This window comes from Phyllopteryx taeniolatus, chromosome 4, assembly GCF_024500385.1.
Source record: "Phyllopteryx taeniolatus isolate TA_2022b chromosome 4, UOR_Ptae_1.2, whole genome shotgun sequence".
NCBI lineage: Eukaryota > Metazoa > Chordata > Actinopteri > Syngnathiformes > Syngnathidae > Phyllopteryx > Phyllopteryx taeniolatus.
The window spans coordinates 15,059,758-15,085,892 of NC_084505.1; the positions used below are offsets into that span (position 1 = coordinate 15,059,758).

Consider the following 26,135-nt stretch of genomic DNA (forward strand, 5'->3'; position numbering starts at 1 on the left):
GGTACTGAAAGTTTTCAGACACCGCTACATTTTTCACTTTTTTTTATATTGCAGCCATTTGCTAAAATCATTTAAGTACATTTTTTCCTCATTAATGTACACACAGCACCCCATATTTACAGAAAAAGAAATGTAATTGTTGAAATTTTTACAGATTTATTAAAAAAGAAATATCACACAGCCTTAAGTATTCAGACCCTTTGCTGTGACACTCATATTTAACTCGGGTGCTGTCCATTTCTTCTGATCATCCTTAAAATGGTTCCACACCTTCATTGGAGTCCAGCTGCCTTTGATTATACTGATTGGCCTTGATTAGGAAAGCCACACACCTGTCTATATAAGACCTTACAGCTCACAGAGCATGTCAGAGCAAATGAGAATCATGAGGTCAAAGGAACTGCCTGAAGAGCTGCGAGACAGAATTTTGGCAAGGCACAGATCTGGCCAAGGTTACAAAAAAATTCTGCTGCACTTAACGTTCCTAAGAGCACAGTGGCCTCCATAATCCTGAAATGGAAGACGTTTGGGACGATCAGAACCGTTCCTAGAGCTGGCCGTCCGGCCAAACTGAACAATTGGGGGAGAAGAGCCTTGGTGAGAGAGGTAAAGAAGAACCCCTAGATCACTGTGGCTGAGCTCCAGAGATGGGGGGGAAAGTTCTAGAAAGTCAACCATCACTGCAGCCCTCCACCAGTCGGGGCTTTATGGCAGAGTGGCCCGGCGGAAGCCTCTCCTCAGTGCCAGACACATAAAAGCCTGCATGGAGTTTGCTAAAAAAAAAAAAAAAAAAAACCCTGAAGGACTCCAAGATGTTGAGAAATAAGATTCTCTGGTCTAATGAGACCAAGATAGAAATTGTTGGCCTTAATTCTAAGTGGCATGTGTGGAGAAAACCAGGCACTGCTCATCACCTGTCCAATACAGTCCCAACAGTGAAGCACGGTGGTGGCAGCACCATGCTGTGGGGTGTTTTTCAGCTATAGGGACAAGGAGACTGGTTCCAATTGAAGAAAAGATTAATGCGGCCAAGTACAGGGATATCCTGGACCAAAACCTTCTCCAGAGTGCTCAGGACTTCAGAATGGGGCGAAGGTTCACCTTCCAACAACACAATGACCCTAAGCACACAGCTAAAATCACAAAGGAGTGGTTTCAGAACAACTCTGTGACTGTTTTTGAATGGCCCCGCCAGAGCCCTAACTTAAACCCAATTGAGCATCTCTGGAAAGACCTGAAAATGGCTGCCCACCAACGTTCACCATCCAACCTGACAGAACTGGAGACGATCTGCAAGGAGGAATGGCAGAGGATCCCCAAATCCAGGTGTGAAAAACTTGTTGCATCATTCCCAAAAAGACTCGCGGCTGTATTCGCTCAAAAGGGGGCTTCTACGAAATACTGAGCAAAGGGTTTGAATACTTATGGCTGTGTGATATTTCACTTTTTCTCTTTTAATAAATCTGCAAAAATCTCAACAATTCCGTTCCTTCTGTCAATACGGAGTGCTGTGTGTACATTAATGTGGAAAAAAATGAACCTAAATGATTTTAGCAAATGGCTGCAATATAAAAAAACAGTGAAAGATTTAAGGGGGTCTGAATACTTTCCGTACCCACTGTGTGTATATATACATCCAGTTTCTGTACCGCTTTTTCTCACTAGGATCGCAGGCGTATTGTGTGCGCGTGTGGCTGTCAATTCAATACACTAAATTGCAGTTTTGTGTCAGCTTTTCACCAAACACTGCACTTTGTACCACACCCTTCATTGCGTTCAATGCCAAGCCACATTAACTGTCAATCTCCCGTAACATTTGATCACTGCCTGGGGGTCAGCCACCCTATATCAACTTTGTGCACCTGTAATTGCCCCCACGTCGACATTGTGAATTGGATGATGCTTCATGAAAACTTTGCATATTAGTGCAATGACTTTTCCACAGAGATGCGTTTTAACTGCAAAAAATAGCTTTTTAATTGCTTTTCTTTTGAATGTATCAAACGTCAGTTGCTGTCGTTATACTGTCACACCTGTAACACAGCTCACTGGAAACATGACTAAACACATTTCAAAAGGTATATTTATTGAAACAAGAATCTCAAAAGTATGTCTGTGGTGTGGCACACCCTTCAAGAGAAAGCTTGGTGTGTGAAAATGGGGCACCAGTGACTTATTCCGCATCCATGAGCTCATTTTGCACGACTAACTTGCTATTGTTCAAATCTCTTGAGCTTGTTAAAACCTGTACTACTGCGGACAAAATAAAAACCAATGGGGCCTAAAGATCAAATTACAATTAATTGTACAGGTGTACAGTATCATTTTAGATAGATTTACATTGGGTGACATTCATGGCCATTCAAATGTGGTACTTCTGAGCTGTTGCAAAACAAAACAGGTCACTTCACCAAAGCACAACAAAATGCACTTTCCATAAGTTTGTTATTATTGTCCTTTTCAATTAAAGACACTAAAACCATGTACGCAACGCTTAGCGTCCAGTTGTCATCTGCAGATTTGTGAATTTATGTTAAAACGGTCATAGACACATTTTTGATCATAAGTATACATACTGAATTTTTAATATAATAGTCAAGAGTTGTTATGTGTAAAGATGGCATCACTTTAAAGAAAACACAACCTTGTTAGAAAGAAAATGGAAAATTGTGAGAAATGAGCACAGATGGAGTGCAGGTGGAATTTCCCAATAAAATGTTTGCGCATGCATGCGTGCGTGCGTGCATGTGTGTCTGACCTGGCAACAGCTGAAGGGACGAAGCTTTCTCATCTGTTTACACATTGATCAAATTTCACTGATGGGTGTGTAAGTTATTTTTATAATTATTTAATTGGATGAAGTTCACATGGTGCATTCACAGGCTCAAACCTTAAATACTTCATAATCTTGTTTGTTGATAAGCCAGAGCCCTGAGGTGTTGTCTGCTGTTTCGCGTAAAATACATTTTGTGGGTGTGTGTATGTGCAATATCTTCTGTTCTACGATCCTTCTTACTGCATTTGTTTTTTTGGAAGCCACAAAAGCCATCAATTTTAAAATAACTGGATATGTTTTTATTATTTACACATGAATTCAACAATGCAGGCATCAGAAGAAGTACATTTAACACGCAATACCTTTTTTCCAATTAGAAGCACACTAAAACATTGATTTGAAGCAGCCAAGGCATGATTAAAATAAAGGCTAAGATGAGTCACAAATGTAGTATTGTATTTTCCTGGCTGCTATTGCGTCAAACGTGAGTAAACATTTGAAGAACAAAAAAAGTGTTCCCCTTTGTCATCAAGCTTCTAGAGATGAGTGATTGGAAAAATTGTCCATCTACATCACAAACTGTTTTGGTTAAAATGCATTAAGGAGCAATAGGATTGCTTGTGCAAATAGATTGACTTGTTTTACCTGTTATCGCAGCACAAAAAGCTTTGCTACACGAAATTGACAAGCGTGATAATGGTTTTGTGGATGTATCAATGTATCATTTCCTTGACGCCACTCTGGCCCAATCAATTAAAACCCCTGCCATGGAAAATTATTGATATTTGACCATTTTCCGGCTCTAACGCTGGTGTTATAAAAGGGGAGCTGTGAGTAGCCGATGAGTAGAGGTCTGGTAAGCGGTCATGTCAGGGAACAGGATGGCAGCATTTGCACTGGTGTTGTTTCTGCTCGCATGTGCTGCTGCTGTTGCGGCAAGTGAAGGCAAAAAAGTAGAGCAGCTCCAAGCAGGGAGGGAGGCAACAAGAAGCTTTGCGGGCAGACAGGAGCCTTTGCCTTCACGCACGGAGAGACGGGCGCACCTTTCGGAGGAGGAACGCGTGATCATGACCAAACAAATCATGCAAGCAATCTCAGGTATGTTGTGGGTTTGGAGTATGAAAATTGTTGCTGGTGGGCAGCCATCGAAGAGATGCTCCCATGCGTGTAGCTGTACTGAACATCTGATGTGGTTCATATAGAAATGTTCTGTTCACAGAGATGGTGAATTCTGACTGCATGTTGGACCGTGACTATCAGGGTTGGGTGGATTTCGGACGCCGAGACGCAGAATGAAAGATAACAGAGGCGACGCCACAGCTATTTCAGTGCTCATCCAATGCTTTTGCTTTGACGCGCGACTGAGTTCTTGCAACTTCGTGAATAAAGTTTTTTGCAAAGTTATAAAAGTGACTCGAGAGAGCTGAATTGAGATGGAAATACATTTTATTCACAGGTGGGCTGGTACATACTGTATACACACAGTGAAATATACAGAGGATGTGAATACAGACAATGCACATTAGAAGTGCAGACACATGTGTTTTGGTTAACATCAAGCACATGATCATAACCTGTGTTTTTCATTTTATTCCCTAACTAAAACTACAGTATCCTATGCCCTTTTGCTACAGATGACTGTCAATTTCTCCAGTTTTAATGGTTGTATATGGCTTGCAGAAGCATGTCCATGTTCCTTTTTTTAACCCAGTAGAATGAAATTCCCTACGATGCCATGAGTACTTTTGTTTTCTTAAATGACATTCATTGACTTGATTTAACATGAGTGTTTTGATGCCCATATAGTAAGCTAAGCATGCCCAAACAACATTCGCTATGTGAAAACAGCTAATGGTGAATAACAATGACATTATTTAGTGCAGTCAATGTTTCGTCCACTCAGTGCATCTTCAGCTCGTTCCTTGAATTTAATGATAATCTTATATACAATGTGGTTTCTCGATATAATAGCTAAAAGACAGCAAGACCAGAATGTATTTCAGTGCAATTTGAAAATAATAAATTACTTCATGAAATTTACATCAACTACCTTTTTAACCTGAAAAAAGTGTAAATAACCTCTACAACATATGGTATAAAAAGATTTCCTCTTTCTTGAAGTTCCTCATTTGCGTATAAAAAGAAGCTATAGCTGCAATTAAGCAGCATGAGATCAGGTGATTGTCCTGAGATGAACATGTAGGAGAACGCATCTCCCTACGACAATAGGAAAGAAGAGGATCATGACAGTCTGGCTGGAGCATACGCAGACACGTGTGCAGTGGGCAAACAGCAGTGAAAGATGGCAGTCAAAACATCAGGTCACCTTCTAATTTGCTATCATGACTCCTCATCCCCCTGGCAGCCACTCTGTGTAGCCTGAGACTCTGAAGCTTCTCCACTAAATTCAGGCTGAAAATGTTCCTTTTCCCGCTAGTATCCGCGCATGAGCCCCCGCTTTTGTCGACGCCGTTGGCGAGCCGAGGCCCTGTACTGTGGAAGCGGTGTATGTGCTGGCGGGGAGAACAGGAGGCGGAGATACCTCGTTCTACGAGCAGCCGAAGGAGTCCTGGTGATGACCAGCTTACGTTTGTGGTGGGGGAGCCCGTGAGGCCAAAGTGCTGTTGGCCGGACGTGTGTGAAGTGCTCACGTGCTCACAGTTTGGACAAAATGGCAGGTTGACAGGGTGATGGCTGCAAAAGAGCGAGAACAAAAATTAATGAAGCACAAAATGGTGCAAGCACTTTGGTGAAATGCAAAAAAAACAAGTTAATGACGCAACACTGATGAAAAAAGGCTTGTGGTTTACTGTTATGAAAGAGTCGTTAAAACATGAATCAACCAGCCACACGAATAGGAGAGATGCACAAACAAGTTAGAGCGGATGGCACAGTAGTGGTAGAGTTGAGCTGATGAAACAAAAATGGCACACGAATATAGAAAAGCCGTTTGAGCATTTATTCCAAATCCTTGATATCCATCTTAAGGTTAATGTACTTGTACACTCTTTGAGCCGCATTCTCCTGTTCGCGGCATGTCTTTTTTTACACCCCTGGGTTTGCCCACCTTTCATCTACGTGCATTCTACCCATCCAGACGTGCGTAACCTGGGAATTTGTGCGCAGACACCAAAGGTGTGATTCACTGAAGTCTGAGGCTGGCTGTAAATCATGGAGCGTGAGACTTGTGAATGAAATCCATTTGAAAAATAAAGTACACTTTAAATATGAAAATACCTTATGTCGCGGATGTGTCGTCAATCGAGACACACGGTTCTGGCTAACGCACTAACACTTTAAAAGCGAGCAGGTTTTATATTTATATGTATGCCAGGGGGAGAGCTTTTCAGGCCCTTTAGGGTCCCTGAAGGTGTGAACATGACCTCTGAAAAGTATGTCTTTTTATGTACAAAATCATCTACAAGCATGAAAATGCACCATCTCACAGATATTCAAGCAGAAACCTTCCAAAAAGTGACATGTTTAATGGATGTTAGAATTGTGAAGCTGCTTTTACATCAGGGGTCCTATGTCAAAATGTAAGGTAGTGGCTTTATGGTGTTTTTAAATGAAATAGCTTTTGGTTTCAGCAAATATGACCTCCTAATGCTGCAAATTCAACAAATGACTATTTTCAGTTCTTTAAAACCTGTCAAATGTTTTGAAAGTCTGTTGTTCATAATAATTTGGAACAGTGCATTTTACGTTTTTTAGGTTTGTTCAAAACCATTTGAATTATATTCTAACAGTTGATGACTTGAAAATTATGCCGACTGTCATTTGCATCAACTATTTGGGAAATAGGTTCTGGTTCATGCCAGAAGTTGCGTCCATAATTCATGCACAGGCTCATGGAGCCTCTCTGATTAGTGAGTCAGATGTGAATTAGTGCACAGTTGTACTTCACTCGTTACATGCTGGTGTCCTACTAGTGTGCACAAATGTCATACAGTAGTGGCAAAAAATGTTAGTAGTGGGATACGGTCGTTCTACTAGTGTGCGCTAGTTGTCCGATTTGTGTGCTGAGTTGTCTTAGTATTGAGGAAGAAGAGCATACTAGCACATGGACCTAGATCTCAAGTACAATATATTGAATAAATGCTCAAACGGCTTTCTATACATGAATGAACGAGCTTGTGGTTAATTTGTGACATTCAAACGCGGACCCCATGAAGTCAAGATGTTGCTTTGATGACATTAAAGCCTTTTCACACTGCACTTGGTTTTATTGGTTTTCACCGCGGGTAGGGCGCAGAGGTGACAGCGCTCCGGTGCAAGCTTGCCCACATTTGGAAGTGGTTGCTTAGCGGCCTACCAGGAAGCAGCAAGGATGCATTTCCCACTGGTTGGTGTATTGGTGTTAGCACTCTGAAATCACTTTGTCAACCTCTCTCTCCAACTGGATGCACCGTCTGACGTCACCGCGATGCGGAGTTAAACATTTTTCAACTCGAGGCGCAGTGCCGGCACGGCCAATGCGGTTTGTCGCTGTGGCCTCGCAGCACATACATAATGAATGGGTTTGTTGACAGCGCGATGCGCTCAGCAGTGTGAAAGGGGCTTTAGTTAGCAGGCAGACGTAGTAATGTGCCCCTCTCGTTCATATTTCAACAAATGAATTGCGATTACAGCCAATACTGGAGCCACTAGCTCTTACTTCGCTACTTCTAGAGTTGGAGAAAGAGCCTGGACAGACGTTTCCTGCCACTAGAGGGGAAAGGGAAAAGTTTGTCAAATGAGCAAAACTGATCTTGATGACTTAAGTGCACTGCAAAAGAATGCTGCTTGTTAGGTCTTAACTCCCTTGTAGAGAGTTTAGAAGCCAAAGTCAATCACAATACCGCCTGACATGCAGGTCCACCTCCGGCTGTATGAAAGGTGCTACATACTGTAAATCAAGTATTGGTGGGTTGATAGAATAAAATATGTCCCGGGGTCCAAGTATCACCATCATCAAACCTTTATTAACTATCATGGTTAACTTTTCAGTAACAATTTAAAAATGTAAGAATAAGTAAACCATAGTTAACATAAATGCATTAATACACACTCTAAACTTTAATGACAAATGAGGAATGCAAAGGTGAGTCTTGTAACAGATTCTAACATTGAGTCTTGTCACAGATTCTGCACTTCTGGTGAATATTTTTGATTAGCATATTTGCCTCACAGTCAAATTGTCTTTAGGTGTGAATGGTTGTTTGTCTGTATGTGCCATTCGATTGGCTGGTGACTAGTCTAGGGTGTAATCCGCCTCATGCCCAAAAAGTGAGCTGGGATAGGCGCCAGTTCACCCACAATCCTAATGATTGGACACAGTAAATTATTTAATGTTTGCGTCAAATGACGTCATGCCAAAGTCAACCCAGTTTTGTGTGATTTAAGAGACATATTTGGCTCAGGGGGAAAAAAAAGGGTCCGATTCCTAAAACCTTTACATGTTTATTCGACTGTATTGGGGGGGGGGGAGTAAATCAATCATTTGTTGTGAGCTGTGAAAGAAACCCAGTTGTAAGGGAACACTTACAACAAAGGAAGAAGTTGCAAGACTACAACACAAGTTCTTACCCAAAGGGGAATGCAGGGGTGAGGAGGGATGGTTGGGGGACTTGGCAGGTGGTGACGGTGGGAGTGGGAGAGGTCTGAGGGTGGTTGGGACCCGATGAAGACACTGTAGATTTAGGGAAGGAAAACATCACACTGAACCTCTTATAACATATTGACAAGATATACACTCGCCGCCACAACATTACAAGCATGAAGACAGATACGAAGATACTAGTCTGTACTGATGGTACTCATCTTTAAAAAAAGATTTTAAAAAACACTGTGGTTGTAGTTTGCAATAGTGCACTGTATACTCAATAGCTTCTGCAGATGTACCAAAGAGAGTCTTTAAAGTCTGCAATGTAAGTATTGCAGCAAGATCACAGTACAGAGAGGAAGACAGTGAACCTTATTGCGGGGATACATTCCAGACCCACCTGTGATAGGTTGAAATCTGTGATATAGAAAGACTATATAAAAATATATATTTTACCCCTCCCACACACTTGACACTTATTAATACACATTTTAAAGTAATTCTTAGCACCTGTTCTCAGTTTTATGCTGTCAAAAAAAAAAAAGGGAGACATTCAGTATAACATCAGTTTGAGGAAATGAAAAGAAGACTCTCTGGCTCACACCATTTCCCAAATAAGAGGCAACGCATACTTGTGTCAAGCGGTTTGTCACACCAAATTTACTGTAAAACTGACAAATTAAACAAAAGAGATTATAAATTTGAAACCGTATAATTTCAGCTAATGAAAGTCCACTATCTATAGCATCTATAAACAAACGAGGCATCCTCGAGCAGCAGCGGCGAATCATGACAACTTATCCAAGTGAAGGATTGAAAGCAGAGCAATCGCTTTTGACCACACAAACAGCAAAAAGCAAGGCCGCGACAGAAATAGCCATTTATTGGCAATAAGCACAAGAAACCATAAAGACGAGGAGTTCATTTCAAGGTGAGGATTTCTGTCACTCGTGAGTGGAGATAAGTGTCCACTGAATGTTTATGTTATTTTATTTTTACATGTCAGCATGTTTCTGAATACACTAATCTTGGTATGTATGGATTGGTCCTGTCCAAAGTGCAAAAATAAATTACAGAACAGCGTTACCCGCGGTGTGTTTTTCAGACGATAACGTAGTGGAAGATCTCAGCTTACATTCTGTGGAAAAAAAATGATCTTGGGCTTGAAAAGCTTGGTTATAACTGATATAACCCATAGACAGGGTCACAGAAAGTAGCATAGATGTTGCTAAAATTAAAACCTTCAAACAAATGCCGATAATCAGCATACACAAAACAGCATAAACGTCATTTCTCACAAGCATACTTTCTCTCCGCTCTATTGGAACAATGACAACTAATCTATCTTAGTAGGAGACCTTCCTTGCCTCTTTTCCTTGCTCTCAATTATGCTGTGTCTACATCCAGTAGAGCTCAGTGCTGCCCGGCATGTTGTGCCACAACCTGGTACTACACTGAAGGTGCGCAACTCTAAATTTGGTTGGTCTCTTAATGTGTGAGGATGTTGTTGTAGACCTACTCCATATGTAAAGTGCCTTGAGACAACTTCTGCTGTGATTCGGTGCCATATAAATACAATTTCATCTAATTGAATTACATTCTGAATAACACCAAAAACCCATAAAAAAAATGATCACTTAATAATCTGCAATATAGCGGGGTTTGAATATATTTTCACATGTGTAGAGCGTTTCCTAACGTGTCCTACCCATGCTGTGAGCTCCCGAGAGCAGCGACAGGTCAGGTTCATCCTCTTCCAGGTCATTCAGACTGTACACATGCTGTATGTCCACTTCAAGCTCCCTGAAATCTTTTGTCAGGACTCCAGGACGAGGATGTAGGATGCCACCCAGGTTTGGTTTGGCCAGCTGCTGCCACTGGTGCAAAGTCACTGAGCCTGAGGATAAGAACCAGAGGCAACAGTGCTTGTAAATACATTTGGTCGATAAATGTCCAATAACAACAAATCCACTGTTAATGCTTGTCATGACTGTTGACAGACATTTTCAAGAAAACCCATTTATCCATTTTCTATAATGCTTGTCCTCACTTGGGTGGTGGGTTAGCTGAAGTTTATCCCAGCTAACTTTGGGCAAGAGGCAGGAACACCCTGGACTGGTCACCAGCCAATGGCAGACAATAAAATACGATACAACACGAAAAAACTCTGGTTTGACTTGGTACAACTGAACTGACGGTCTAAAAAAGATATATGCAAGACGACGAAGGAAAAATATGTTCATCTCTATAATGTAGGTACCTTAAGTACTAATTTTGTGTTCATTTGCACATTTGTTATTCGAGCCGCCCAATTAATGTGGCTTGTGCATGCGAAGTGGCATCTTGGTGGCTACAAACAGAGTGTGCAACTCAGTTGGTAGCGTGTGTGTAACGGATTATACTGTAAACTTCGTTAGGTTTGGTGTGTCAGAAACAAAGTTAGTGGCAACACACAAGTGCCTTGGAGTTTCAGCCATTACTTGGTGCACCAGAATTCACACCTACAGGCAATTCTGAGTATTCAATCAACATACCACCCATGTTTTTGGGATGTGGGAGGAAACCTGAATAACCGGAGAAAACGCCCGGAGTTCCCAAAGACTCTGAATGTTGTGGGTCCTGGTTGACACGCCTCCGCAACACCGCGTGGACATTGGGGACAGTCCCTCTGGATTGGCAGACTGGGGTGGTGGTCCCCCTTTTTAAGAAGCGGGACCGGAGGGTGTGTTCCAACTATAGGATACACTCCTCCTAATGTCTATTCAGGGGTGCTGGAGAGGAGGGTTCATCGGGAAGTCAAACCTCAGATTCAGGAGGAGCAGTGTGGTTTTCGTCCTGGCTGTGGAACAGTGGACCAGCTCTACACACTCGGCATGTGATTAGTGGACTTGGAGAAGAGGTTCGACCGTGTTCCTCGTGGAGTCCTGTGGGGAGGGGGGGGTCGGGGCTTTGGGAGTATGGGGTACCGATGCCACTGATACGGGCTGTTCGGTCCCTGTATAAGAGTTTGGTCCACATTGCTGGCAGTAAGTCCGATTCGTTTCCAGTGAGGGTTGGACTCCGCCAAGGCTTCCCTTTGTCACGGATTCTGTTCTTAACTTTTATGGACAGAATTTCTAGGCACGGCCAAGGCGTAGAGGGGGCCTGGTTTGGTGGCCTCAGTATTGCATCTCTGATTTTGCTGACAATGTGGGTCTGTTGGCTTCATCAAGCCGTGATCACCAACTCTCAGTGGAACGGTTCACAGCCGAGTGTGAAGCGGCTGGCATGAAAATCAGCACCTCCAAATCTGAGACCATGGTCCTCAGTTGGAAAAGGGTGGAGTGCCCTCTCCGGGTCGGGAATGAGATCCTGCCCCAAGTGGAGGAGTTCAAGTATCTTGGGGTCTGAATGGAACGGGACATCGACAGGTGGATCGGTGCAGTGTCAGCAGTGATGGGGACTTTGTAATGCTTTGTCTTTGTCTGTTGTGGTGAAGAAGGAGCTAAGCCGAAAGGCGAAGCTCTCAATTTACCGGTCGATTTACTTTCCTAAACTCACCTATGGTCATGAGCTGTGGGTAATGAACAAGATCCCGGATAGAAGCAGCCGAAATGAGTTTCCTCCACAGGGTGTCCTGGCTTTCCCTTAGAGATAGGGTGAGAAGGTCAGTCATCCGAGAGGGGCTCAGAGTAGAACCACTGCTCCTCCCCATTGTGAGGAGCCAGATGAGGTGGCTCGGGCATCTGTTTAGGATGCCTCCCAGAGGCCTCCCTGGTGAGGTGTTCCGGGCACGTCCCACTGGGAGGAGACTCTGGGGACGACCTAGGAGACGCTAGACAGACTATGTCTCCCGGCTGGCCTGGGAATGCCTCGGGATGCCCCCGGAAGAGATGGATGAAGTGGCTGGGGAGATGGAATCTGGCATCTTTAACACATCATCCCTGTGCCTCACTCTTCAGGAAACCCATGCTTAAACCAACAGTACCATTCGCGTAACAAATGGACTGAGAATAAATCCATTCGTCATACAAAGGGGCACAAAGATGATGAAATACAGTAGAAAGGCGACTGTTGTTGTGTTACCGTTTTGGATGCTACATTAGTATAGCAACAGAACTAACCGAATACCCCACTTTAAAAAAACATAAATAAGAGGGTTACATCGTACGGTAGAAATTTTTATATTGCACTACTATATATTGTAATGTCAATCAATACTACTTCCTTGACACATTACTACTTTCCTTTTGGTCAGGGCTTTGGCGGCATCTTGTAGCATCTTAGGCTATTACAGAAAGAGCACAAAAATACGGCAAGAGCTGCAAATAGGTGAGTTTTTCAGCAAATATTGTAGCTGAGGATGGGTTCCACTGGGGGGGGAAAAAATGCGTTGAATCCCGTTTACTCAGAATGTTTTTAATTTAAATAACAGCAACACAAAAAGGCTGTCTGGGTATTGATAATTTATAACTTACCAATTTTAATTTGGGGTTGTAGAAAAAGTGTTTCACTTTGTTCCTTAAGCCCTAATAATAACAACAATGCTGTCAAATAGTTAGTGTTCTTTAAAATATTAATCCTCGGAGGACAGGGAGATCTTGAAAGCCCTTTGATATGACAACAATGTCAGGTTAAAAGAACCTTCAGTGTGAGATAATTGGTGTCAGACAGTCATGCCAAAAATGATTAACATTCTCTGTGTGAAGTTGCTCACCAACACACACCTGTCTGAATGTACAGTATACACACTTTAATTAAATATCTACCTTCCAGAGGTTTGACGATCTGGAGGCGGTCAGGCAGGTATGACCTGGATCCTGAGGAGTCACAGGAGTGGCGAGAAGTTCCATTGGAGTAGTTGGTGCCGGTTGATGCCACTGGGCTGGAGGCCAAGCTGTCATTTGGTGTCAAGAAGCCACTGGAACCCTCGTCCTCCTCGCTGTTTGCTGCCAAGGCACGCAGTTTCCGCTCGCGCTCCACATCGAAGAAAGGCCGCTCAGAAGAATGGTTCTGCTGGCGGGCTGACAAGCTGTGCAAAGCAGCTTCAAGGTCCTGGCCTCCCGGAGTTCCTGGCTGGCCCAGACGCTTTGGCCCACTGATGTTACAGAAAGAACAATTGGCAATGTTGAAAAAAATTACTCAAGCGGACATCCGCGTGTGTTCAGCTTCTGTGGCACACCTGATATCTTCTTTCTGGGCGAAACTACAGCTTGGCTTTTCCTCCATAGTGAGACTGGCATTGTCAGAGCCGTAGTAACTGGTGCGGGGCGTGCTGGTACAGCTGGACTGCACGGACACCGGGCTAGAACCTGGAAGCCCCGGAGAGTGGCACAGAGAGCGGAGCCTCACTGACCTGTTCACCACACGCACGGTTTCAAACACACGCCTCGGGTGGGTTCTGCAAGAAAGAAAAACAGGTATCCTTAACGTGGTTTAAAAAAAGAATCATACTTCAAAGATTTGTTTTAACCCCCATAATCCAATGAACCATTGTACTCTCTTTATTGTAAATGCTCATCCACAACAATGTCCAAGTGCCCTGTAGTGATTTATTAGAATGCATGTTTTGATGCATGATTGAAAACATTAAGTATTCAGTACCTGCAAAAATAAATAAATAGAAATCAATAGAAAAGCTGAATCAAAAAATGCTTTTAGAAATGTCATTATGGTAAACACTCTTGTATTGGCCCTCATGAGACTGTGCAGGTGTACTCATTTTTCAAACTGTGCTGGGTAAAGAACCGAGCCCTGCCGCAAATTAGTGTTGCACCAAGTACCGATACCAGCACTGAACCAGAGGTATTTTGATATAAAATATAGCACGGTACCAGTTTTTTATACAACCCAAATTCCATTGAAGTTGGGACGTTGTGTTAAACAAAAATAACAACAGAATACAATGATTTGCGAATCATGTTCAACCTATATTTAATTGACTACACTACAAAGACAAGATATTGAATGTTCAAACTGATAAACTTTATTGTTTTTAGCAAATAATCATTAACTTACAATTTTATGGCTGCAACACGTTCCCAAAACGCTGGGACAGGGTCATGATTACCACTGTTTCATCACCTTTTCTTTTAACAACATTCAATAAACGTTTGGGAACTGAGGACACTAATTGTTGAAGCTTTGTAGGTGGAATTCTTTCCCATTCTTGCTTGATGTACAGCTTCAGCTGTTCAACAGTCCGGGGTCTCCGTTGTCGTATTTTACGCATCATAATGCGCCACACATTTTCAATGAGAGACAGGTCTGGACTGCAGGCAGGTCAATCTAGTACCCGCACTCTTTTACTACGAAGCCACGCTGTTGTAACTCGTGCAGAATGTGGTTTGGCATTGTCTTGCTAAAATAAGCAGGGGCGTCAATGAAAAAGACGTTGCTTGGATGGCAGCACATGCTTCTCCAAAACCTGTATGTACCTTTCAACATTAATGGTGCCTTCACAGATATGCAAGTTCCCCGTGCCATAACAGTCCAGATGGTTCTTTTCCTCTTTGGCCCGGAGGACACGACTTCCACAATTTCCAAAAGCAATTTGAAATGTGGACTCGTCGGACCACAGAACACTTTTCCACTTTGCATCAGTCCATCTTAGATGAGCTTGGGCCAAGAGAAGCCCACGGCGTTTCTGGGTGTTATTGGTAAATGGCTTTGCATAGTAGAGTTTTAAGTTGCGCTTACGGATGTAGCGCCGAACTGTATTTTCTGACATTGGTTTTCTGAAGTGTTCCTGAGCCCATGTGGTGATATCCTTTGCACATTGATGTCGGGTTTTGATGCAGTGCCGCCTGAGGCATCGAAGGTCACGGGCATTCAATGTTGGTTTTCGGCCTTGCCGCTTTCTCCAGATTCTCTGAACATTTTGATGATATTATGGACCGTAGATGATGAAATCCCTAAATTCCTTGCAATTGTACGTTGAGGAACATTGTCCTTAAACTGTTCGACTATTTTCTCCCCCTCCCCCCCCCCCCTCTTTTTCTCAATGTCTTTATGTCTCAAAAGTGTCTGACTGTCTGTTGTCGTACTAGAGCGGCTCCAACTACCGGAGACAAATTCGTTGTGTGTTTTTTGGACATACTTGGCAAATAAAGATGATTCTGATTCTGATTCACAGGAGCACGTCAATCACATTCTCGCACACATCACTGGCATTCACAAGTTCATGTCAATCATGCTCACACGTGAATAGTGTAAATCTTTTATTAGGTAGTTCAATTCAAAAAATGAAATTATAGAGATGAACCGCACACTGCACACACTCAGAGAGAAGTATTTCATATTTAAAATATGTATTATTTTGATGACTGTAGCACATCGCAAATCAAACAAATTCCCCATATTGAGAAACAAAAATATTATTTCCATCTTTTAGCTTTTTGTTGAGAGAAATTGTAATACATTTAGGCACTTAATCGGAATCCAATATTGAGAATGACTACATCCACGCACCCATGGCTTCAGTGATGGTCATACAGTACACTTACTTATACTCTGACGAGGCAGGCGTGTCCAAGCCTTTTCGGAAGGTCCCCTCTATCTCTGCTGCCAGGCTGTCCATGGGGAGGACGGAGGCCAGAGCAGTGTAGCGCTGCACCGTGCTGTTGGGAAGGCTCTTATTTCGCAGATTTTTTATGTCCTCTCGAGCCTCATGGAGCATGTCCTCACACTGGGAGTACTTGTCCCGCAGGTCCTTGAGCTGCAGACAGGTGATAAAAATACCAAACTTAAATCATTTGCCATTGACAGTGTAATGTCTTTGCTAAATTATGGTCATTTTAAAATACAAACGCCACATTAAATGTCTTGATCAAAATGTGATTTCATTTCTTGCCTCGGACTGCAGTTTCAGGTTATTCTCACGGCAGGCACTCATATGTTGATTCAGCTCCTCGTTCTCATTAGTAAGCTACAAGGACCAAAAGAAGGTACAGTATTTGAAAGTTTGCAATTAGAAAGTACCATTTGTAGAAGCAGAGCATTTAATATAATCCATAAAATGATTCCTTCTTTAGTTTGAGTATAGTATCAAGTATTGAGTTTCTACATCTTTACTCACACGTTTGCAGCGGGCCTGCAGGTCAACAATCTGAGCAAGAAGTGAGCTGATTTCCTCTTGTTGCCGAAATGAGTCTTCTACTTTGCGTGCTAGCTCGTCTGATAGGTCAACTACTTGCTTGTTGACAGAGGCTAAAAATGCACAGGCCCCATTAGTGCTCTTGAATAAAACAGTGTTTAATAGAATTACAGTGTTGCATTTACATTTATGAATGAGATTACTTACACAGCTCTTCCACACACACCATCATCAGCTCCTGCTCTTGTTCCTCATAGTTGGTTGTCTCTGTGCAGAGCTCGCTGGCCTGCACAAACAATGTTGGGTCTCATAATTTATGGGATTCAACAGAATTTGAATATACACAGCATATTTAATGTAATTATGGACTATACTTCTGGAAAACACCAAACAAAAAAATGCACCACGTTAGTGTCACATTTGATTTACATAGATTAATAAAAAACAAAATTTGAATTACTGCCACCAGGGAATCAACAAATTAAAAAAATTTAAAAAAGAAAGGAAAAATGTCTCTTCCGTTCATAATTTGCAGTGCATACTGAAATGTGGTTACCTCCAATCGAAGTTTGCGGTTCTCTTCCTCTAAACATTTCAGTTTCTGCTGCATGAAGTCATAGTGGACAAAGTTGCTGAGAGAACTGCTTGATTCATTTCTTTTTATTCTAAGAAAAAAAAAAATTCACATGAGGAATATGTGTACAGTATTTATATATGGTCTAAATATGGTAAATACGTGTTGATCATTTAGTAAAAGTAATATGAATTTACTCTCATTCAATTGGGATAAAAGTCAAACCAGCCCAATTCAACTGTATACAGTGCAGATCTTTATGGCAGTTATTGCAATTTAAATTCGATTCACGAATTTCTTCATATCAAGCTTCAGTGCAATATTTACAATGTACAGTAATATTTACAAACGTGACAAATATAATATTAAAAGCTATTACTCTAACACGAATGAGAACCAAATGTAACAATTGTTTCCTTACGTAGTTATTAGTTTTTTATTATTATTACTTGTTTAACATTATTTTTATGGAATTGTATTGAATTTTGTCTAACTTTAACTTAACACAATTAAGGATTATTTTGCACTGCTTTTTTTAAGTTAAAAAGGTAAAAGATGGCTCTTTTAGAATAAAAAACCTTATTTTTAAAAATCACATGATTATATATTATATTATTTCGTTTGACTTCTTTTTTCATGATGACTTAGAGGTTGGTTAGTGTCTGACTGTCTTTTATGGTGTGTTGCGGCGTATGTATTTGTGTATTTATGAATGTGCATTAATGTATTTATGTCTATGAACTGTGAGCTGCAAAGGTTTTTCCAACCAGAATAATAGAGTACCTGTCATCAATATGAAGTACTGAATTAACTTAAATTATGTACGTATGATGACTTAAATGATTTTAACAATGGCACAAGTAGTTCCATTTGATATGAACAAAATTTTATATCCCAATAATGATATATCCCGATGTAGTATTCATCCTTAAAATAACAAACTAATGGCAATTTTCTCTGATCTTTTCTCCATTTGTTTAAAAAATATTTTAGAAAATAAAATTATTAAAAGAATCAAAGATAAAAAAAAATTAAAACACAAATATCCAGTGGAAAAATTATCAGCCATTATTATTATTATTATTGCCATTGTCAGTGAAAGATAGTATAGTAGTAAGCATATTCACTAAGATTTTTTTCTCGGTCTCATAGTGCGACATGAAACAGATGGTACTAATAAAATTAATTGGGGAAAAAAAAAATCTAATAAATAAGAAGAAGGAAAATGTGAAAAAAATATTTGGTGGTACAACCAGTTTTCAAGGAATGTACCCTTTTGTTGTGCACATTGTAATGTAGTGAAATGTACAAAGTTGTTGACATCCATAACCCTCTAGCAGTGCCACAAATGAGTGTTTGCAGGACATTGCTGCAATTACATTAACCTTCAGTCAGTCATACAATTTTAGTGTGGCATCACTTGGAGTGCGTGCACACTCTACGGACTCGGTTTATTGAAGTCAGATCACAAGTGACCAGTGGAACAGTAACAGTTGCCTCCCTAGTACATCATCCCCACGTCCCATTTTCAAATTCAAAACAGGTAGCGGTATATATTTTATTGTCTGTGTAGATTCTCAATCATCCAAGTCATCGTAATTTGCAAAGGTTAAATCAAGGCAACTGGACGGTTCAGCCAAGGTGCCATGATTTAACCTTTGCAGATATATTGTATATTTTATGTGTGGACAAAACGAACCACACGTCAGCGGCACACAAAATCACTGTGTTCAAAGAACAAACCCAACAAAACATGAATTTCACAAAAACAACAAAACCGTAATTCAATTCAATGAAGATTTACTGGAAATGTATGTGAATTTTGCTGGTGCCTTTCACCTTGGCAAGTGCCACTCTCATATCATTTTCACAACAAAGTCTGCTCCTTTTTGTTATTTCTACAATGCTCGAAAAGGGTTTATGGGTAACAGTACATTTTTTGGGCCCTTTTTTTCAAATGTTCTGCATTAAACGCATATGGTTTGATCTTGACAAAAAGGTAAACCTCCTAAAAATCAGTTGAGAAATTAGTAAATTAGGATTTACTTTCAAGATACATGCATTGCCTTTGTTGGGAACGTTGCACCCCACCGACATGGCCACTCCGTTGCTGTCAAACGTCTCTGTATGTACATTGTACTTACGGTGAGTGTGATTCAGCGTTTTCTATCTCCTCTGTGCTTGCGTAGAACTGAAGGAGGTCATCTCGCATTGAAAGCTCATGACGCAGTTGAGCAATCTGGGAAATAGGCCACAATAACTTAGAGAAGAGTCATAACTAAAGGGTGATCTAACCAATGTATATTGAGTTTGGTGGCACCTCTTCTTTTGCACTCTCCAGCTGTTCATCCAGTATTCCATTTCGGGTTGTCAACTCTTGATTTTGTTTCAGAAGCGACTGGCCAATCCGTGCTGCCAACTCAAGATCACGCTCTTTCTGAAGAATATTGCATTCATACAAAGTATGTCAATATATAGTAGCAAAACAATGAGATTTTTTGTCTTGACCCAAATTTATTTTGCTTATTTATTGACAGGAAGAAGTGTGCTGAAAGTGGTAAGAGTTTAATCCTCTTTAGTCCTGCTCATCCTGTGTGTGTGTGTGTGTGTGTGTGTGTGTGTGTGTGTGTGTGGGTGCATCTTGTGTGTCTTACCTCCTCCAGCAGGTGTGTGACGGCCTTAATGTCATGATATGTCTTGGTAACCTGGCCAACTCTGTCTGAGCACAGCACTGAGAGAGGGAGGGAGGCAAAAAGATTTCATGAATGGAGGACAGGATCCATATACAATACCGCTATATCTTTCAACCTTCTTTCCCTCAAGGAGATGTTAACTACAGTATGACCAGCAATCCTGTAATTGCCCTCCAGAATTACAATAATGTCATGTACACAATATTTGATGCTTTATATACTATTTATATGGCTTGATGCGGCGCAGCTTGCTAAATCCGTAAATGAGTTTTCTAGACTTTACACCGATCTGATTGGCTTGATCGGTATCGGCCGATAATTAGCATTTTTATGCTGATCGGCTGATCGGCTTTAATGTCATAATTCGCCGATCCGATCAATGCTCTGCAAGACATTTAGTCCGTCGCCATGGTGTACAGTATATTTGAATCCAAAAGATACTTTATTTTTAGCCTTGTCACGTGCCTTTTGATGTAGTACTGTAAATATCTGACCACCAATAAAGTTATTTAAAAAAATAAATAAATAAATAAATAAAAAAACATGGCGGCGGTGTGGGACAGACAACACGTCTGAGACAGACAACACGTAATGCCTGGATCAGACTACAAGACAAATTTGGTCTTTCACGATTGATGTCAGACTACTGCAATAAAATCTTGTATTCCGATACCACCGCATCCCGTCTTTTACGATCTCTCGGCTTTATCTTGTCAACTCAAATACAACCGGATACACTCGTTACCATGGAGACGACAACACCAATGGATCGCGCATGTATTGTGTTGGTGAAAAAGGGGAAAAACGTGCGGTGGTGGTCACCGGTGCTCGGGAGAGGACGTTCTTTTCAGGATTGCTTGAGGTATGTTCACGTACTTTGAAATAAGATATGGCTCGCAAGCAGGCAACAAAACTTTCTGCAGCCTAGCAACCTAGTGCCAACACTCACGGTTGTACGTAAACATGCCGATGTTCTGTCGAATCATGATCTAAAGTTTTGGTGTGTGTGAAGTAATTTAATTACAATAAAGTAATTTAATTACGGCGGAACCGTGGATGACTGGTTAGCACATCTGCCTCACAGTTCTGAGGACTGGGGGTCAAATCCCGGTCCCGCCTGTGTGGCGTTTGCATGTTCTCCCTGTGCCAGCATGGGTTTCCTCCCTCATCCCAAAGACATGCAAGGTAGGTTAATTTGAATACTCTAAATTGCCCATAGGTGTGAATGTGAGTGCGAATGGTTGGTTGTTTATTTGTATGTGCCATGCGATTGGCTGGCGACCAGTTCGGGGTGTACCCCGCCTCTCGCCCGAAGATTGCTGGGATGGGCTCCACCACGCCCACGGCCCTAGTGAGGATAAGCGGAATGGAAAATTTAATTTAATTACAGTAAGTTAGGACCCATTATTTCTGTCATTTTGTAATGCTAGTTTGACCTGACTGATTAGAATACAAGACCTGACTAGAGGATACTTTTGAAGATACGCAGTATACAGTGCACAAGTATATACAGTAAATGAACAAGTCCTTTAAATAGACACATTGCTCCATCTTGTGATCGGATCGATGATTGGTTATCGTTTTTTTAAACTCGCTGATCAGTGATCAGCCCCCAAAAATCCTGATCGTGTAAAGCCTCGTGTTTTCCCCATGAGGGAAAGCTTATCTGCTGCGATGTTAAGGAGTCAATTCAAATTTTTAAACCAGTGCTCAAAACCAGTGGCAAACTAATCGGCCACTTATGAAAACAGTCCCGAAACCACGCACACCGTGTGACGGTTCAGTCGGGCTAGGTGGAGTCGCTCAGTGTGTGGGAGCATTTAGACGCCATGAGTGTGAAAGTGACGAGTCACAGCGTTTAAAGAAATGCCTACATCTGTCGGCCAATTCAATGACAGTTACAACACGGCCCTCCTCGGCCTGCGTTTTCAGAACCAGGTCGGAGGAGGTTCTCAAAAGCGGTGCCATTGTCACCGCTCGCCCTCAAAAAAGTGTTATGGAGAAGTGACTGCTTGGGGGTAGAACCAGTACAATGGAAAAGGGGCATAAGTAATACACTTTAGGTGTCATTATCTCCCATTACCCCAAGATGGGACAGGGTGGTTGAAGAGAAACAAAGGCAGGGTTACCACAACTTACAGCAACTACGTTCATCTTAATGCTGAGTTGTAGTTTTAACAACCCTAAGTGCATAGAATCAAGTATAAATATATAAGATGCATACCGAAATAAATACAGTTCAATGATTTTAAATGAACTTAAAAGAACAACAAAATGTAACTTTGATTCATTAATGTGGAGCCGCTTTTGACAGACCATAGCCACTCCATGTGGTCCGATAGTGATCCTCTTAGCTTGATCCTTTTCAGCCGAGATAAGACTCCTCTAAAGACCTGGTTCTCCTGGATACTGATATAGCTCAACGGAAGAGTCTGCCAAGAATAAACAGAGGACTTCTACAGCATAAAGGGGATAACAGTGGCTGGCTCTTGGCTTTTGTTTACACCTTGGAGTACTGTTTGTTTAGATCCATGACCATGTCGACAAGGTCACATGATGTGCAAGATTAATTGGTGTTGCGCACACACATACAGTGTGTAACAATTTTAGTGGACCACCAACCAATGCAAGGTTTTCATCACAGATGCCCTAAATTAACAGCATTTGTAAAGAGTGAAATGTTGTTGTTTTTTTATTATATTGCTGTAATGGTTAATATATCAGTAAGCGGTAGAGAACAATATTAAATAAAGCAATAACTGTTTTAAAAATAATACCGGCCCTTGATTCAGGTTTAGTCCATTTGAATCTCAATCTCCAGTCAAAGTTCAGTACTGTATTAGATTGGACAAGTCTTAAGTCTCAATAACTAGAATGAGGTGTGACATTCTTAGCAACACTTTGTCATACAACATAGTAATTAGATTGGGCTCCTTGGATCCAGCAGCCAAACAACTTTGTTAGGGTAGCGGTCATAGTAGCTCATAAGGCTAATGGAGAAATCATGGAGTCATCAATTGTTGCCCATAAATTATAGAAGATAAATGACACCAGTATCACACTGAGCCTGGTCATTTACTGCGGCATACAGCAGCTTCCATCTTTTCTAAATAAAAAGCAGACATACAGCGATGGACTGAACACATTGCAGATAGCATGACAAAGGCCTGGACCTGTACAATAACTGGCACAAAGTTTTAAAAGAGTTGGCAGGAGATGCGTCTATGTAACAGTTTGACTGACAGGAATTTTGGTTCCTCTCGGAGGCAGGAGCAGGTCAAAAAGGATTAGCTGTTTGACTAACTTTCAGGTACTTTGCGTACAGAGGAGAATATGCTTTTATATACTGTCTACAGTATATAAAGTGTAGTCAAAGCTAGGACCACGCCTAGATAAAGAAGCCTACCAAGTTTAATGTGGAATAAAACAAACCAAATATTTTGCTATGTTTAGCTCAATTACATTTCAATGGACTTTCCAGGGCGACACGGTGGATGACTGGTTAGAGCGTCAGCCTCACAGTTCTGAGGACCCGGGTTCAATCCCTGGCCCCGCCTGTGTGGAGTTTGCATGTTCTCCCCGTGCCTGCGTGGGTTTTCTCCGGGCACTCCGGTTTCCTCCCACATCCCAAAAACATGCATTAATTGAAGACTCTAAATTGCCCGTAGGTGTGACTGTGCATGCGAATGGTTGTTAGTTTGTATGTGCCCTGCGATTGGCTGGCAACCAGTTCAGGGTGTACCCCGCCTCCTGCCCGATGATAGCTGGGATAGGCTCCAGCACGCCCGCGACCCTAGTGAGGAGAAGCGGCTCAGAAAATGGATGGATGGATGGATGGACTTTCCAGGGCCCAGGTCCCATCCATGACACCAGGTCTTCTCAAACGGGACAGAATAGCATTTTCTGGGGGTGCGAGAACATGAGCAAAAACATAAATAAGTTAAAAGTCTAAGTGGCCTCACTGCCTCACACCTTCTGAGGTGCAGGGTTCAAATCCGGCCTCCCTTTGTGGAGTTTGCATGTTCTCCCTCTGCTTACGTGGGTTTTCTCAGAGTACTACAGTTTCCTCTTACATCCCAAAAACACGCATGGGAGGTTAATTTGAAGACTCTAATTTGCCTGTCGGTCTGAATCTGAGTATGAAATGTTGTTTGTTTATATGTTGTTATTGTTGTATATCTTGTATATGTTTGTTTGCCCTGCGACTGGCTAGCGACCAGTTCACGGTGTACCCTGCCTCTCGCCCAAAGTCAGCTGGGATAGTCTCCAGCATGCCTGCGACCCTGGTGATAGAATGGAACCCTAATCGAACCGGTGCTACATTAAATACCTGATCGCATTCCGCAAATGAATGAATGTCATTGTGCTCTTGGACATTTCAATACTGGTGTTAACTCATTACCGGTCATATAGCGGACATAACATTTCTACACACCAGTGGCAGGTTTTTGTCAGATAAAATAATGAGACCAAGGTAAAACCATTTAAAAACTATCGCCACAATTAATGTATCCTATAACTTGTTCAACTGTACAATTGGAAAAAAGTGGAACTCTTTTTCAGAAGGCAAGCAAAAATTAATCGCATACAAAAGTTTTGATTGATGAATATTTTGCATTTAGCATGCAACACACTGCATCTATTTCTATTTCCTCTTGACCTGGGAGTCACACAGTGCAGGGAAGATCAAGGTAAGAGATTTGCTATGCCAGCTAAAGCTTTTAGGGTTTCAGTGGTGCTAATTCTAGGTAGCCACATAAACCAATAGCCTAATACAGTACTGTTCTTCTAAGGATGAGCATTGTACTGATTTAGGAATACTTATGACGTCTGTTAGAGTGCAGGGATCAGACAGACAAGGATAAACTCAGAGATTAAGATTCACATTGTTCTGCCATCAATTGTTGTCTGTTGATGTAACGTGAGGTTTTGCCAAGACTGGAAGGCATTATTACAATATATTAGAATAGCCAAATGTCTCGTAAATGGGTAATGTATTTAAAACATATGACAGACAGAAACGTTTTTTTTAGAGGGGTGTCTGTGTCGCAGTGCTGGGGTTTGCGCCAGATGATAAAGAGAGACGACGCTTCACTAACATTGTTGTTATATTAATTCAGTGGATGACCTTTGATAACAATATTAATTGTGCAGCTGTGCTATAGTAAATGTTTAAAGGGTCGAGTGGTTCTAACTTTACTGTCCAAGAGCAGGAGTTTTATTCGATGACATCAACCATTACTGGACTAGAATCTAGGGCAGCAGCACACAAATGTACGCACACTCACACCTCTCTGCAGTTCAAATTCCTTCAAGAAAACGTGTCCAGTTTTACCATTTTATTCAGTCAAGTCAATTTGTGAGTAACTACCTTTCACATGAACTATGATAATAAAATGCTAATTAATTATTATTATAATTATTATTATCATAAGGAAATTATACATTAGTATTATTTTATACTTCTAGAGCAATGACCTTCACAAAGAATGAAGCACAATACTTTGTGTAAAGTATACAGGTACATGTACAATATACAGTATGTAGACGCACACTCGATGACCTTCACTGGAAAAACTGAAGCTGACAACAATCATTTTGCAACTGTTAAGCAATGCATGAGCCTCAAAGACACTCCCCAGACTTCACAGCTTGCACTCTGGAGTACATGCTGCACCTAAGTATTAAAGCGCTTAGATAACACCAACATCAGCATTCTAGCCAGCAAACTAAATCTGCAGAACAGGCTCCAAACATCTGAAGTTTCTCCTCCAGGAATTCCAAATATCCATTTCCTCATACTCATAATCATGCCTTATCTCACCTTGCTTCACCTCCCTGCAAAGGTTGTTATTATTGTTGTTATTGTTGTTGTTGTTGTTGCTGCTGTTGTGGCATGTTTTGTCCTCCAGCACAATACCAACAGTGCTCCCCTTTTCTTCCTCCTCCTCGGATGCAGAGGAGCTCCACACCTCCATGGTAACCAGAGAAAAACTGCCCTCAGTCTTGCCGTCCATCAGTAAAATCCTCCTGATTCTACTGTTGGCTCCCTGTGCACACTGGTCTTCTCCCCAGCATCATGCCGCTGGCTCTTGCGTACGGTATAAACAAGATCCCCTTGCCTCCGAGGGAGTATACACCTGCATTTGTTTGTGGCAAGGACTCTGAGCCTTCTTGGTTCTAATGCATAATCCGTCAGTCTGTAAGGCCCATCTGTCCTCATTCCTCCCTACGTTCACCTGGCCACGTTGGACTACTAGGCAAGGACAGAAGGGAGAAAGTGGAGGAGGGGTCATGGATGAAGCAAGGTCTATTTCACAAGGCAGAAAAGCTCATGTCGATCCCATTGGCCTCATCCACTTATAAAACGATTTGTGTCATACAGTATGTCCTGGTGCAAAATTCTAAAATTGGGAATATGGGTACAGTTATAA

The 26,135-nt window shown here is 41.6% G+C and overlaps 2 protein-coding genes across 2 annotated transcripts; one reads left to right on the plus strand and one right to left on the minus strand.

The window, feature by feature from the left end:
• The first annotated feature begins 2,741 nt into the window (after positions 1-2,741).
• Positions 2,742-4,207, plus strand: LOC133476441 (gastrin/cholecystokinin-like peptide). Its single transcript, XM_061769827.1, has 2 exons — positions 2,742-3,874; positions 3,996-4,207. Exons 1-2 carry the CDS (start codon positions 3,643-3,645, stop codon positions 4,070-4,072), a joined length of 309 nt encoding a protein of 102 aa, XP_061625811.1. The 5' UTR covers positions 2,742-3,642; the 3' UTR covers positions 4,073-4,207.
• On the minus strand, positions 4,205-26,025 carry hap1 (huntingtin associated protein 1). The gene is made up of 14 exons (XM_061769826.1): positions 25,526-26,025; positions 19,663-19,739; positions 19,329-19,445; positions 19,153-19,247; positions 16,991-17,099; positions 16,642-16,720; positions 16,417-16,547; positions 16,192-16,266; positions 15,845-16,056; positions 13,522-13,740; positions 13,109-13,437; positions 10,069-10,257; positions 8,345-8,447; positions 4,205-5,470 (listed from the first exon to the last, which is right to left on the minus strand). Exons 1-14 carry the CDS (start codon positions 25,716-25,718, stop codon positions 5,086-5,088), a joined length of 2,313 nt encoding a protein of 770 aa, XP_061625810.1. The 5' UTR covers positions 25,719-26,025; the 3' UTR covers positions 4,205-5,085.
• Positions 26,026-26,135: the final 110 nt, after the last annotated feature.

Excerpts from the sequence above, each read along its gene's own strand:
- hap1 (XM_061769826.1), bottom strand. The coding sequence starts at position 25,718 with ATGGACGGCAAGACTGAGGGCAGTTTTTCTCTGGTTACCATGGAGGTG. Across the intron at positions 19,248-19,328 it reads TGGAGAGTGCAAAAGAAGAG|ATTGCTCAACTGCGTCATGA; the intron begins GTGCCACCAAAC and ends CCTATTTCCCAG. Across the intron at positions 13,438-13,521 it reads GCCCAGAAAGAAGATATCAG|TGGGCCAAAGCGTCTGGGCC; the intron begins GTGTGCCACAGA and ends CTGTAACATCAG.
- LOC133476441 (XM_061769827.1), top strand. The coding sequence starts at position 3,643 with ATGTCAGGGAACAGGATGGCAGCATTTGCACTGGTGTTGTTTCTGCTC. Across the intron at positions 3,875-3,995 it reads AATCATGCAAGCAATCTCAG|AGATGGTGAATTCTGACTGC; the intron begins GTATGTTGTGGG and ends TTCTGTTCACAG.